Source organism: Pelodiscus sinensis, chromosome 2 (genome assembly GCF_052426305.1).
Source record: "Pelodiscus sinensis isolate ZL-2025 chromosome 2, ASM5242630v1, whole genome shotgun sequence".
Classification (NCBI taxonomy): Eukaryota; Metazoa; Chordata; order Testudines; family Trionychidae; genus Pelodiscus; species Pelodiscus sinensis.
Window position 1 is genome coordinate 247,074,534 of NC_143053.1, and position 13,347 is coordinate 247,087,880.

Below are 13,347 nucleotides of genomic sequence, written 5' to 3' on the forward strand. Positions count from 1 at the left end.
AACTAAGTCAGCAACTTGGTCATATCCTATTTTATTGTAGGAAAGTGACATATCTTTGATTCTGTGGGATTCCCTATCATCGCCTTGCTGTCGCTTGTGCAGAATCGAGGAAGGTAACAGTGCAGAGCTTCATGGGAATGCAAACCCTCCATTATCTTCTGGTCTAATCAAGCCAGCTCTTCTGATTCTATGAGCTCTTTTGTTCCACCGGAATGAGGAAATCATTCAATTAAGTTCATCAAAGAGCCTCTTATTGAGAATCACTGGAAGAGCAGGAAATAAGTGCAGCCTTCTAGCTAGTGTATTCTCTCTAATTGCTTTTATTCTCCCCATCAAGGAGGAGTGGAAGGAGATTCCTTTTTTGTTCATCTTCCTTCATTTTTCTCAGGATAGAAGCATAATTAAGGTCAAATAACTTGCTGAAAGAGAAGGATAACAATACCCAAAAGTTCTGTAAACATCCTACCTCCTTTGAATGGATAGAGGAGTAGGTCAGTACAAGAGTATTTAATAGGAGCTAAGCTCAAGGTACAAATTGCAGATCAAAATATTCCCTAAATTCAGGAGTGTTTAAAACTAGAGTTTTAGTTTAAGCCCATTTCTAGTCTGTGAATAAGACAGTACTTTAAAACCTGAGTACCTATTGTTAAGCATCTAACTCCATAATAGGAAGTTGAATCAAAGTGGACTGAATTTTCAGAGGTTCTGGGTTTCATGAATTCATTCCTCTGAATTCATGATGATGAGAAGGATCATTTTGGCAGAAGTGTTGTGGACAGATTTTATAGGAGTGACAAGAAGCAATGGGCTTAAATTGCAGCAAGGGAGGTTTAGGTTGGACATTAGGAAAAACTTCCTAACTGTCAGGGGGGTTAAACACTGGAATAAATTGCCCGGGGAGGTTGTGGAATCTCCATCTGTGGAGATATTTAAGAGCAGGTTAGATAAATGTCTATCAGGGATGGTCTAGATGGTGTCTGGTCCTATCATGAGGGCAAGGGACTGGACTTGATGACCTCTCAAGGTCCCTTCTAGTTCTAGTGTTCTGAGTGTATCCAAGAGGTCAGAGAAGAGTACTTTTCAGTTTTTAAGATCAAACTCCAGACAAGTGCCTCAGCTGTTGGGACCAAAAGGAAGAATCAGATTTTTAATAAGAAATAGAGGAAAGCAAACCACAAGATTTGGATGTAAGGGAGTGTCGAGGGGCAATCTACTATTGGAGGCTCCTTGAGACTAATCTACTTAGATCAGTGGTCTCCAACCGTTTTAAGCACAAGATCACTTTTTGAATGTAAGTGCAATCCATGATCTACCTCAACCCAAATACCCTAGCCTTGCCTCCTTCATGCCCCTTCTCCCAGGCCCTGCCCCTGCTCACTCCATCCTTTCTCCCTCCCTCCCCCATTCTCCTTCCCTTTCACCAGGCAGAGGCAGAGGGTTGGGGCACAGGCTCTGGTCTTGGACTAAGGGATTTGGAGTGTGAGAGGGGCTCTGAGCTGAGCCTGGGGCAGGAGGGAGTTCAGGGCACAGGCTCTGTAAGGGTATGTCTACACTACAAAGTTAATTCGAACTAACAGCCGTTAGGTCGAATTAACTTTGATAGGCGCTACACATACAAACCGCTAGTTCGAACTTAATTCGAACTAGCGGTGCGCTTAATTCAAACTAGGTAAACCTCATTCTACGAGGACTAACGCCTAGTTCGAATTAAGCAGTTTGAATTAGGGGCTGTGTAGCCACTTAATTCGAACTAGTGGGAGGCTAGCCCTCCCCAGCTTGCCCTGGTGGCCACTCTGGGCACCACCAGGGAAACTCGTCTGCCCCCCTCCCGGCCCCAGAGCCCTTAAAGGGGCACGGGCTGGCTACGGTGCCCGTGCCCGGTGCAAGCCTGCCAGCACCCAGCCAGCAGACCCTGCACCTGGCACGGCACGAACCAGCTACCCGCTGCCACCCAGCCCTCCGCCTCTTCCTGGGACCAGGCTGGCGGCTCCCGGGAGCCTGCCCGGGTCCGCAAGAGGCGGGCGCCTGCCTGGTCTAGTGCGGACATCGTGGACCTCATCCACGACCTCCGCACTAGGCACAGGAAAGTGGCCGCCAGCCTGGCCACCCGGGAGCAGGTTTGCATGAAAATCAAGGTGGTCCACTGAGACCCCCGACCCTGAGCCCTGAGCTTAGCATGTCTGTACTGGGTCAGACCAAAGGTCCATCTAGCCCAGTAGCCTGTCTGCCAACAGTGGCCAACACTAAGGACCCTGGAGGGGATGGACCGAAACAATGACCAAGCCATTTGTCTCGTGCCATCCATCTCCAGCCTTCCACAAACAGAGGCCAGGGACACCATTTCTACCCTCTGGCTAATAGCACTCCATGGACCCAACCTCCATGACTTGATCTCACTTCTCTTTAAACTCTGTTCTAGTTGTAGCCTTCACAGCCTCCTGCAGCAAGGAGTTCCACAGGTTGACTATTTGCTTTGTGAAGAAGAACTTTCTGTTATTAGTTTGAAGCCTGCTACCCATTCATGTCATTTGGTGTCCTCTAGTCCTTCTATTATGGGAAGTAATGAAGAACTTTTCTTTATGCACCCTCTCCACACCACTCATGCTTTTATAGACCTCTATCATATCCCCCCTCAGTCTCCTCTTTTCTAAGCTGAGAAGTGTCAGTCTCTTTAGCCTCTCTTCATATGGGGCCTGTTCCAAACCCCTGATCATTTTAGTTGCCCTCCCCTCTTCACCCTCTCTCTTCCCCTCTCCCTCCTCCTTTTCCCAGTCTCCCCAAGTTTTGTTCAATAAAGAGAGTTTCTATTTTTGAACACTCGTGTCCTTTATTTTGTACATCAGGAAGGGGGGTTAGGGAGGGGTAAGTGGAAGGAGGTGAGGGAGGAATGGGGTATGAGCCCCTGATGGGGAGGACTGGGGTGGCTCTGCGGGCTCCTCGGGGTGGAAGCTCTCCTGCAGCCCCCCGTTTGACCCCCCTCCCCGGATGGCAGCCTGTGGCAAGTGCAGCTGGGCTGATGGCCGAGTGCTGTGATGTGCAGAGTGTGGGCACTCAGGGCACTCCAAACCAGGACTGCTTTGCTGTCCCTCATCAAGTTAGACAAGCGAGCAGGGCACCCCTGAGAACTGTCTGTCCGGGGTGTGGGTCGGGTCCCTTTAACCACAGCCTTCGGCTAGCCTGAGGCAGCAGCTCCACGCTCTAAGTCCTAATCTGATGCCCTGCCGGCACTGCTTCCGGCCATCCTTAACCTCGGTTCAGGGTCCACTCAATGTGGACATGCTAGTTCGAATTAGCAAAATGCTAATTCGAACTAGTTTTTAGGTCTAGATGCACTAGTTCGAATTAGCTTAGTTCGAATTAACTAAGTTAAGTTAGTTAGTTCGAATTAAGTTAGTTCGAATTAGTGCTGAGTGTAGACATACCCTAAGGTAATTTGGGTCCAGTGGGCTCAGGGTTAGGGCAAGGGCATGGAGTACAGCAGGGGGTTCATGACTGGGGAAGGGGTTCAGAGCTGGCTCCAGCTGGGCACTGCTTACCTCAGGTGGCTCCTGGGTAGTGGTGCAGTGGGACTAAGGAAGGCTCACCCCTGCCCTGGCCCGGCACCACTCCCAAAAGCAGCCAGCAAACTCCCTCCATCCCAAGCCCTGTTGTGCCCCCCTTCGTTCAGTGGAGATAGAATAGAGAGTGGGAGGGAGGCATCTTGACATCAGCACCCCCTCCTCTTCCTTCCCTCCCCTGCTCTTCACAGCAAGCAGGAGGCTGGGGATAATACAGCTCAGCGGCCTAAGTCCATAGGTAAGGGGAACTCCCCCACACAAGCATTTGTACAGAGGGGGTAGGGGGATCAGGGCCCTCCCCCTCCACCGGGTCCCAGCCCAACGCCCTGTTGGCAGTGGCACGGTACACCACTCGCGCGGAGGGGAATCCTGCTGCAACACACTGAGCGCTCAGGGATCAATTCTCTGCCCTGGGCTACTTCCTGCTGGTACCGGGCAGATCTCTTCTCCCTAGTCTCACTCTGTCTGTGCGGCTTCTCATGTACAACCTCTTGGCTCAGCTGCCATAGCGTGGTCTGGCTGCATTTCCGCCCCTGAAGCTCCCTCAGCACCTCCTTCCTCTTCAGCAATCAGCCCTGACCAAGCTGCTCCAGAGGCTTTTGTAGTCTGTCTCCAGATGGAGCATGCCCAGCAGGGCTGTTGGGGTGGGGCCCGCAGTATACAGATGATGGTTACATCTGTGTTGCTAGATGAACTTGCCCCAGGATAGGGTATAGATGAAGATCATGTGAGGACCAACAACAGAGCTGTGTTGGACATCTGCAGGGTGAGAGAGGGAGGAGGGTAGCCATTAAAAGACACACTAAAGCAGTAGTCAAAGAATCCATCCTTCCTAGGTATTGCTCTGAAAACCTAATGACAGTGGGGTATTGAGGAGAAGGGAAAGAGAAGTAGCTTAAAAGGCAGCAGAAAGGCCATTGGGGAGGAGGTTGAAATATAGGAAGATGTCATTACAGACTTTGGTGAGAGGAGATCAGTTGTTTGGATTGATGCATGGATTGGACGGGGGTGCTTATGAAGTCTGACTGTATGTTTCTAGATAATTTTATAATTGTACGGTGTTTTCATGCTAAAGTAACTCAAAATACCTTACAAATGATATTGAGTAGAGACATTGCATTGCCACTAACATATGGCCTTCTCTCGGATGGCACATGAAATCTGCTTTAGTAGTGCACAGCAACACCACCCACCAAGTGAGGATCAGCAGTGAAGAATTCCATATGCAGATGAAACTATAAGGGGGACTTGGGGAAGGGCGGGCAGAGCAGCTGGGGTGCTGCCGGTTGGTCCCGCAGTGCTGCCCCTCACCAGCACCTGGTTCACCCCACGCCACGCCGTTCCCCGCCTGAAATGCCCCCCCCTCCCAGACCCATCATAGCCCCCCTTCCAGAGTACCTCCTGATACTCCGGCATATCTGATAATCTGGCACCCCCTGGGTCCCAAAGGTGCTGGATTATCAGAAGTCTGCTGTATTTATGTTGCCCACTTTTCCTTAATATCAGCTTATCCAGTTTGGATTGAATGAGCACCTGCATATAGACCTACCTGATTCACACTATGCTTGTTTTTCTTCACCTGCATACAACCATGAGTGGGGGTTATCACTGAGGGAAACTGGTGAGTGACACTTTTACTACATCTACACCAAAGTCAGACAGATTTTTCAAAGGGAAAAATGGAGTTAGACTCCTGCTTTACTTTGAAAGTATATCACAAGGAACATAAAGAAAAAGAAAAATGATCCATCTAGTTTTGTTTCCTGTCTCCAGAAGTAACAAATGCTGGATGCTTCAGACGGTGAAATAAGAACCTCACAAATGTATCAGACTATACTGTGGGAGAAATTTCTTCCCGACCCGTGCTGGTGATTGCTTTTGTGCCTTGAAGCATGAAGATTGATAGTGATGTGTGACTTATACTATCACATCTAAATTGTTACTGTTGTTCATATATAAATGACTCATCCTTTTTTGAAATCTTCTAAACTGTTTGCTTCAAATCTTCTAAGAAAGAAGTACTATTCTGTTGCCCAAGGAAAAGTCACAAGTTTCTATCCCTTATGATGGAGTGACACATCCGTAGCGAGCATGCAGGTCTGATATAAAAGAACTCACTGCAGTAATTTCCTTTCATTTAATAACAGGCAAATTTCCTTTCATTTAGTAACAGTAAAATGTTCTGCTTCGCCATCTCGTGCTAAGCTTCCTAATCCAGCTGCTTAATGCGAATAAGAGAAATTATGGTGATAAAAAGAATAAAAAATACGGCTGCTTCTGGATAGTACTTCAGAACAATTTTCTTTCCTATCTGACTAATATTTAAACAGGATACATTGATAAGTTACTTAAGAAATGTTTAACCTTTGATTTTTTGCCACCACATTTTTGTAGATAAATTAACACAGGAAAGTCCTGTCTATAAACAAACACTTAAAACTATATATTTTATCATTATTTTGATATCGCTAGATAAGCCTATAAGGGGGAAAAACTAATAAAGGCAACACAAAAAATCATTGACACTTCACTGTTTTTTATATTCTTAATGAATTTGTCATTTAGGTAAAATATTAATGAAATTATCCACTTGTGAGTGTTTTCAAGTTTTGTAGTAATAATTGCAGCTTTGTGGTTACAATGGGTGATAGACTCAAATTTATAGAACTGTGCCTTTTGCCCTCACTTTCAGTTAATATCGCTGGTCATTACCAAATTTAAACTCACAGTATTCTCAAGATATGCTGTGAATACCAAGTCTTTTTTGTTGATTGGCTGTTTCAGAAGATATACTTGAGACTAAACCTAAATGGCAGTAATTTCAGTAGGGATGTAAATGTTTTGCTGGTTCCAGTTAACCAGTAGGGGCTGGAGCAGTTCTCCTGTGCACCCCGGGACCTGCTGCAGCCCGGAGCAGCCCCTGTCTGTGGTAATACCTCCTGGCTCCCCCACCACAAGTTACACTCTGGCTCCTGAGAAGGCTTCTCTGTGGGCTCTGCAGTATAAAGCTTAAATAAGCTTATTTAAGCTTTATACTGCAGAGCCAGCAGCTTGTGTAACCCCTGGGATTTCTAGCAGTTACACGGTTACGTTTTTAAACACCTTTTTACATCCTTAAACTTTAGTCAGTTTAATCATATGAATTGTGCTGTAATATTTCTGTAAAGTAGTAAGTAATCACCTTTAAAATGTTACTGCTGTGAAGATGTTCACGTAGTATACCAAGTACAAGTTTTGTTGATATTGTGTCAGTGCCTGCAGTATCAGTCAATGACCGTGCCCTTTGTGCTACACAAACATAATAAAAATGGCCTTTGCACTAGAGGGCTTACAGCAGTGGTCCCCAAACCGAGATATGTGGGCCAGCCCCCATAGGAAGGCAGGGAGGGAGTGCTACCCTACCCTGCCCCCACTCTGGTTCCCTCTGCCTGCCCTCAGCCCCTGCTCTTGACCACTGGGCCCCACTCTCTGCTCTTGGCTGCTGTCTTGCTCCCAGCCCCTGGGCCTAGCTGTGGCTGAGCCCTGAGTCCTCTCCCAAGCCAGTGATGTGTGGACACATTCCATTATTAGTAAGGGGGGGATGTGTGGTGAAAAGCTTTGGCATCACTGGCTTGCAATTTAACTTAAAGGGAGTATTCACATTATGCAGATAGGGGGCTGACCTCATGCATTTAGGGTAAGTGACTGTCTCAAGGACACACAAGGAGTCTGTGACAGAACTGGGAAGCCCCAGCCAAGTTCCTTAACCATACGTTCATCCTTGTTTTCAGTAGAAAAATGGTCAAGTCCATTGCATAGTGGTGCAGCTGGAATTCATCCAAATAGATCTGTTCTGTCAAAACTAGAGAATCTCCCATCAAGACCCACGTTTTCCATGAAGCCTACATGAAAAGAGAGGTTACGGGGGAGTCAGAGATAGCTGAGTGTCTATCTCTGTCTCTATTTAAAAATATTTTTTCTGTGCGATGACAAAGTGATGTCATCACATCAACGGTGTTTTCCTGCCCCCTCCCAGCCTCAGTAGAGTGAGAAGGGGAAGCAGCGTCCATGTGTTGGGACAGGATGGGAACCCTTCACCACTGGGGCTGGGGTGATTCCCTCCCCCTCTTCCAAGAGTGAGACCATGGCTGGGTGTGTGCGTGGTGGAGGGGCAGGGCACTGGGGGTTCCGGCAGGTGGGGGTCCTGGCCCAGCCCCCTCGTTCTCCCAGCCCCTCCTCGGGGGGCACCCTGGGCTCCCTGCTGGTCCCTGGCTCCCCTGCAAGAGGGCCAGGGAGCGATGGTGGCTCCTTGCTGCACTCCAGGGCCTGGTGGGAAACGGCTCCAGCTCCCTGCTCTACCACCTGCTGCCGGGCTCCAGCTCCCATGGCCCAGCCATCTCCTGTCCTGGCTCCCGCTGGCGGTCAGCGGTGCCTTGGTGGGGGGGCAGCTGCAGGGTGCTCAGTTGCTCTCCCCCATCCCTACCACTTCCTATCTAGCCACCCCTGTCTGGGTCACGGAGTGGCGGGGCCTGGGACCTGGAAGCAGAAGCGGGGCTGCAGGTGGCTGGATGGGAAACGGCAGGGATGGGGGAATAGCATAACATCATCGTGGCCCTGCTGGGCTGGGAAGTGGGGGAGGGGGAGCTGCCCTCCAGGGAGGCCCAGGGGTAAGGTTGGGGCAGCGCTACCTCCTCCTGTACTAGGCCTCGTGGAGGAGCTTGAGCCAAGCCCCCCAGAGAGGGGGGGGTCTCAGAGGGGAGTCAAGGGCACCTTCCTTATGATCTGGGGTCTCCCTCTGGGTGGTGGAAATCTGGGGATGGAAAAGAGACCTTCCTCCGGGGGGCCCTCAGTGCGGAGTTACCACCCCGTAGGGGGAGTCTAGCTGGAGAGGTGCCTTTTACTGTGGAGGGCATGAGGACGGGGGGAGGGAGGGGTTGGCGTGCATAGTGGCCATGGAGGGGTGGGGGATGGTATGTATAGTGAGCAGGTGCGCAGCCCCCTAGTATTCCTATAAAAATGAGTGCGCATGTATAACATTTGTGTGAATCTGATTTGCGTTTCTCTCCCCACGCCCTCCATAGGTTGCTTGTCATCTTTGACTATAAGCAGGTAGACTTGTGCTCCTTGCACCATGGGTTCACGCTAGCTACCTAGTCTTGGACCCAGGTCTCAGGCAGCCTTCAATTCAGACGACTAGCCTGAGCCACTGCCTGTGCCACAACCTCCATGCTGCTGCTCTTAGTGCCCTAGGTTGTGTTGAGTTAGTGAGCGTGTCTGTCCGCACTGGAATTCCACCACCCAGCTGCAGTCTGGGCATCTTCACAGAATCAGGTTCTGAAACTTTGAAGGGAACAAACTGGGATGAATTAATGTTTTGTTTTTTCTTTCCCTCCTCAGGCAGAAGAGAGCTACCATACAAGCAGCCCTTCAAAAGGCTTTTTCTCCAAAGGGCTCCAAAATCGACCTTCCAGCCCAGTTTCTGCCCCTGTGAGATCTAAAAATAGCCCAGGTTCACCAAAAACAGTGTTCCCCTTCCCGTACCAGGAGTCTCCTCCACGGTCCCCTCGCCGAATGAGCTTCAGTGGGATCTTCAAGTCTTCTTCCAAAGAATCCTCTCCCAGTTCCAACCCGTCTACCTCTCCAGGTGGCATCAAGTTTTTCTCCAGATCAAGAAAAAGTAAGAAATTGATCATGTTATTTCAAGGAGACATACTGTACTTCTGGGTTTACCTACCTATAGTAATAAAGCATGTGTGGATGGGGCATGTGCTAACAGATATCAGTTCCACATAAGGTGTTTATCAGTTTCTTGCACGCTACACGTTAAACCTCTGTAGTTCGGCATCCTCAGGACCTGACCAGTGCCCAATCAGAATTTGCTGAACCATGGGAGATCAATATTATCTAGCAGTATTACCAACCTTTCCACTGCTTACTGGGCTCTTAGAAGACGTTTAGGGGAAAATTAAGGCTAAATAATAGCACAGAACACTGAAAGCCAGGACTGGTGACTGTAAACGAATTTTATGGGACCACAAGAAACCTGACCACACCCATGATAAGTGGACATCCAGCTAACTAAAATCATGCTGGACAATGGGGGAATGTCTAGACTACATGCCTCTGCTGACTGAGGCATGTAAAATAGGCTACCCGACATAGTCAATGAAGCAGGGATTTAAATATCTCCAGCTTCATTAAATAAAAACAGCTGCTGCGCTGTGCCGGCTCAGCAGATCGTGAGTCAAGATTCAGATCGGTCGACGGGAAGCCTTTGTCGACCGCTCCCTTATGCCTTGTGAAACGAGGTTTACAGGAGTGGTCGACAAAGGCTTCCCCTGTCGACCGATCCGAATCTTGACTCGCGTGCTGTGCCGACAATCAGCTGAGCCGGCACAGCGTGGTGGCCATTTTTTTTAATGAAGCTGGGGATATTTAAATTCCCGTTTCATTGACTATGTCGGGTAGCCTATTTTACATGCCTCTGTCGGCAGAGGCATGTAGTCTAGACATACCTTGGATGTTGCCGGACCAGAGGGTGCCAAACTAGAGAGGTTCAATCTGTAGCTGTCCTACAGATAGCGACCATGAGGCTTTTACAGGCAAAGGGAGAAATCTAGCCTTGTGCAGAGTGCCAGCACATAAGTGACTTTGAATGAAATCTTGTCCCCACCCAAGTCACTGGGAATTTTGGCATTGACTTCAGTGTGCTTGGGATGTCATCTGTAGGGTTTAAGTGGAACTGTAGTGGGGCATGGCGTTAGTGACAGTCCTCTGCACAGGGCAAATTTAACTCAGAAAGATAGAAGTTCTGCTTCATTAACTACAGAGAATTTCAGCAGTCACTTTATCAATGTTATTTGTGCTATTATAGAGCAAATTATTTTTACCATACAGAGGAAGATGATATGCGTTCTTGACCTGATGACAATGGATAGGGTATTTTATTTTATCCATCTGAAACCAATAGGTACTTCAATCAGTATGATTCAACACAACTAACTACTTTTAAACACACATGGATTGTGTCTCGTCAGTAGTTTGTGCACCAGTTACTGAATGAGCCACTTGAGTAATTTATTTGTCAAAGAAACAATTTACTTTTAGGTTGTAAAATATAATAATATAATTGAAGAGCTCACATATCTCAGATGTTATAGAAAACAGACATGCTGACAAGTGAATCACAGAAGAGAAAATCTTCAAGTTTCCTCTGCTTATTATTATTAGGCATTGTTGAATCAGTTGACAGTTTGGATTGTCCGTTTTCATTTGTGTGCACAGTAGTGGTCCTGTGTTTGGTTAATGTATATTTCATAAAGTGAACCAATAGGAATCATAATTTTTTTTCTGAACTGGAACAGAATTCCAGGAAATACTTATTCTAATCAGAATAAGCGACTGTGTGATGACTTGGGACACACAAATAGGCTCACATGTATGTGGGAGCATGTACATGTACACAAAGTTGTAGAGGATTTGGGGTTATATTTGGCAAGACATTCTGCACAATCAATGAAATAATATCTTTATCAATCCCTTTGATTCCCTGAACTATTTTCCAGGGAAGGGAAACATGGAGAAGGGGGTGTTTTGAAGAAATTCAATTTTTACTACACACAATTAGAGGTGACATACCAAGATTAGCCAAAGTAGTCAGGGGCATTAATTCTTCCATAGTTAAAGATCAAATAGGCTTCCTAGCTGTCTGTTTCAGCACCACTGTGCACCATTTAAATCCCATTTTAGGTCTATTTTGAGGGTTTGAGTGTATCTTGAGAGTTGCATAGGCTTTTTGCCAGCTCGTTGCCAGCATAATAATAATAATAATAATATGTATTGCATAGCCAAGTGACACTCTGATTATTTAGGTGCTACCTACTTACACTCCTGGGAAGGGGTGGAAGGTGCAGTCTGATCCTTACCAGGTTGACCTTTCCATCAGAATATTCAGCAAAAGGATCCTCCAGCATGCTGCGAAAGCACTGAGTTATGGTCATGTCACTACATAGCAGAGCCAAGAATAGGAACAGGCTCTCACACCATATTTTTGAGCCAACAGAAGACATCCGTGACCTTCCTGTGAGAGAGATCACTGCAGCAGTCATCCTCTTTATTTTTTTAATGCAGGAGTAGATGCCTCTGAGAGAGTGGGTGATGTTGATTCAAGTGCAGACACCAGTAACTTGTGCAGTTCTATAGCCACAAGGCAGAATGTCATTTTTACTCCAGGCAATGTTCCTTTCCCTCAAATCCCTTCTAAAAGAGACTTAAATAGTGACTTGCCCTTCTCTCCGTTCTCCCCCACTTTTTGGTAGATTTTATATCTATGTAGGTATTACATGCTTAAAGGACTTCATGAATTTTTAAGTCACTTCTTTTAAAAGTGCCTTTCCAAGGCTCCAGAACTTCATAAAAAACAGTGTCATACTGAGGCTTTTTGTAATTACATCTTGTGAATGCTACCTTTTTAGTAAACAAAGGAGGGTTTATGGATTATGAAACACTGATATCACTTATTAAGCCTTACCCAAAGCAATGCCTTCATCACTTCCACGTCACTGTCTGAATGAGAGGATTTCTTAGAAAAAGTAGCCAAACCAACCATATAAAATCAGTGCTGAATTACTCTGGTGATGGGCAACCTGGAGTGGCCTACATTAGTGAGAGCTGCAGTTCAGCAAAGCATTCAAGCATGTGCTTACTGAACTGGGGTTTTGATCAGGATGTATATCTCAATTGGTGCTAATTGTGCACTGTACCTTCCTCTGGTTGGCCAAGTAGCAAATCTTCATGTAATCTAGTCTACAGCTAGAAGAAAAACCAAATTAATTGTGGGTTATTGCTTTACAAGAAAATCTGTGAAATAACCTTCCCCACCCCCAGGTACAAAGACCTGTCCCCAGCCTCTCTCTCAGTTTGGTTGGGTTTAGAACCTATGCCCCTTGTCTAGCGAGTGCATCTTAGTTTATGGCGAATCCCTCTGTCATAAACAGTTCCACCATTCCATTGTCCTTGATTCACATAATCAGGGTAACAACACTTTTATCCCCCCCTGCCTCAGTAACAGAGAGACTGGGGATCCCACAGTGGCCAAAGTGACCATTTGGACTGCTGTGAGCACATACTAGATGGGGTGGGTGTGTCTATGTAAATTGGGTGTATCTATGCAAATGAGATCAGCCCCTGAAGTCTCCTTGCACCACTTGCCACAGTTCACCACCAGATGTCAGGGTAGAGCTTACCCTGACCCTGCTTACACGTTTCAGTCAGGTAAACTATTCAGTTGCATCAAGCATATGAAAGAAAAAAATTGAAAAAACCTGAAACCCCACAGTCTGCGTCAGATATCTCTATGAGTGTTTTTAATGCTTTGTTAAAATATGAAGTTCCCAGGCAATTGTTTTCAAAGAGCCAACACTGAAATTTAAAACCACATTTTTAGAATATTGTTTTAAAAAGCATAGGTTTGAAACACAGGGGCTACGTCTAGACTGGCATGATTTTCCGCAAATGCTTTTAACGGAAAAGTTTTTCTGTTAAAAGCATTTGCAGAAAAGAGAATCTAGATTGGCACGGATGCTTTTCCGCAAAGCACTTTTTGCGGAAAAGCGTCCGTGCCAATCTAGATGAGGTTTTGCGCAAGAAAGTCCTGATCGCATTTTCGCCATCAGGGCTTTTTTGCGCAAAACAGTTTTCAGCTGTCTACACTGGCCTTTTTGCGCAAAAGCATTTCCAGAAAAGGGCTTTTGCCCGAACGGGAACGTCAAAGCATTTGCGCAAGAAGCACTGATTTCAGACAGTAGAACAT

General features: G+C 46.8%; 1 protein-coding gene across 12 annotated transcripts in view; it reads left to right on the forward strand.

The window, feature by feature from the left end:
- PRKAG2 (protein kinase AMP-activated non-catalytic subunit gamma 2) overlaps positions 1–13,347 on the forward strand; it is a 387,855-nt gene that overhangs the window by 94,354 nt on the left and 280,154 nt on the right. For all 12 annotated transcript variants that reach the window (XR_012902124.2, XR_012902125.2, XR_012902126.2 and 9 more), the window contains one exon: positions 8,934–9,213. Coding sequence is in view for 9 of the 12 variants with exons in the window: in XM_075922807.2 (XP_075778922.1) it covers positions 8,934–9,213 (280 nt within the window). In the remaining 3 variants the exon portion in view is untranslated. The remainder of the gene's footprint in view (positions 1–8,933; positions 9,214–13,347) is intronic.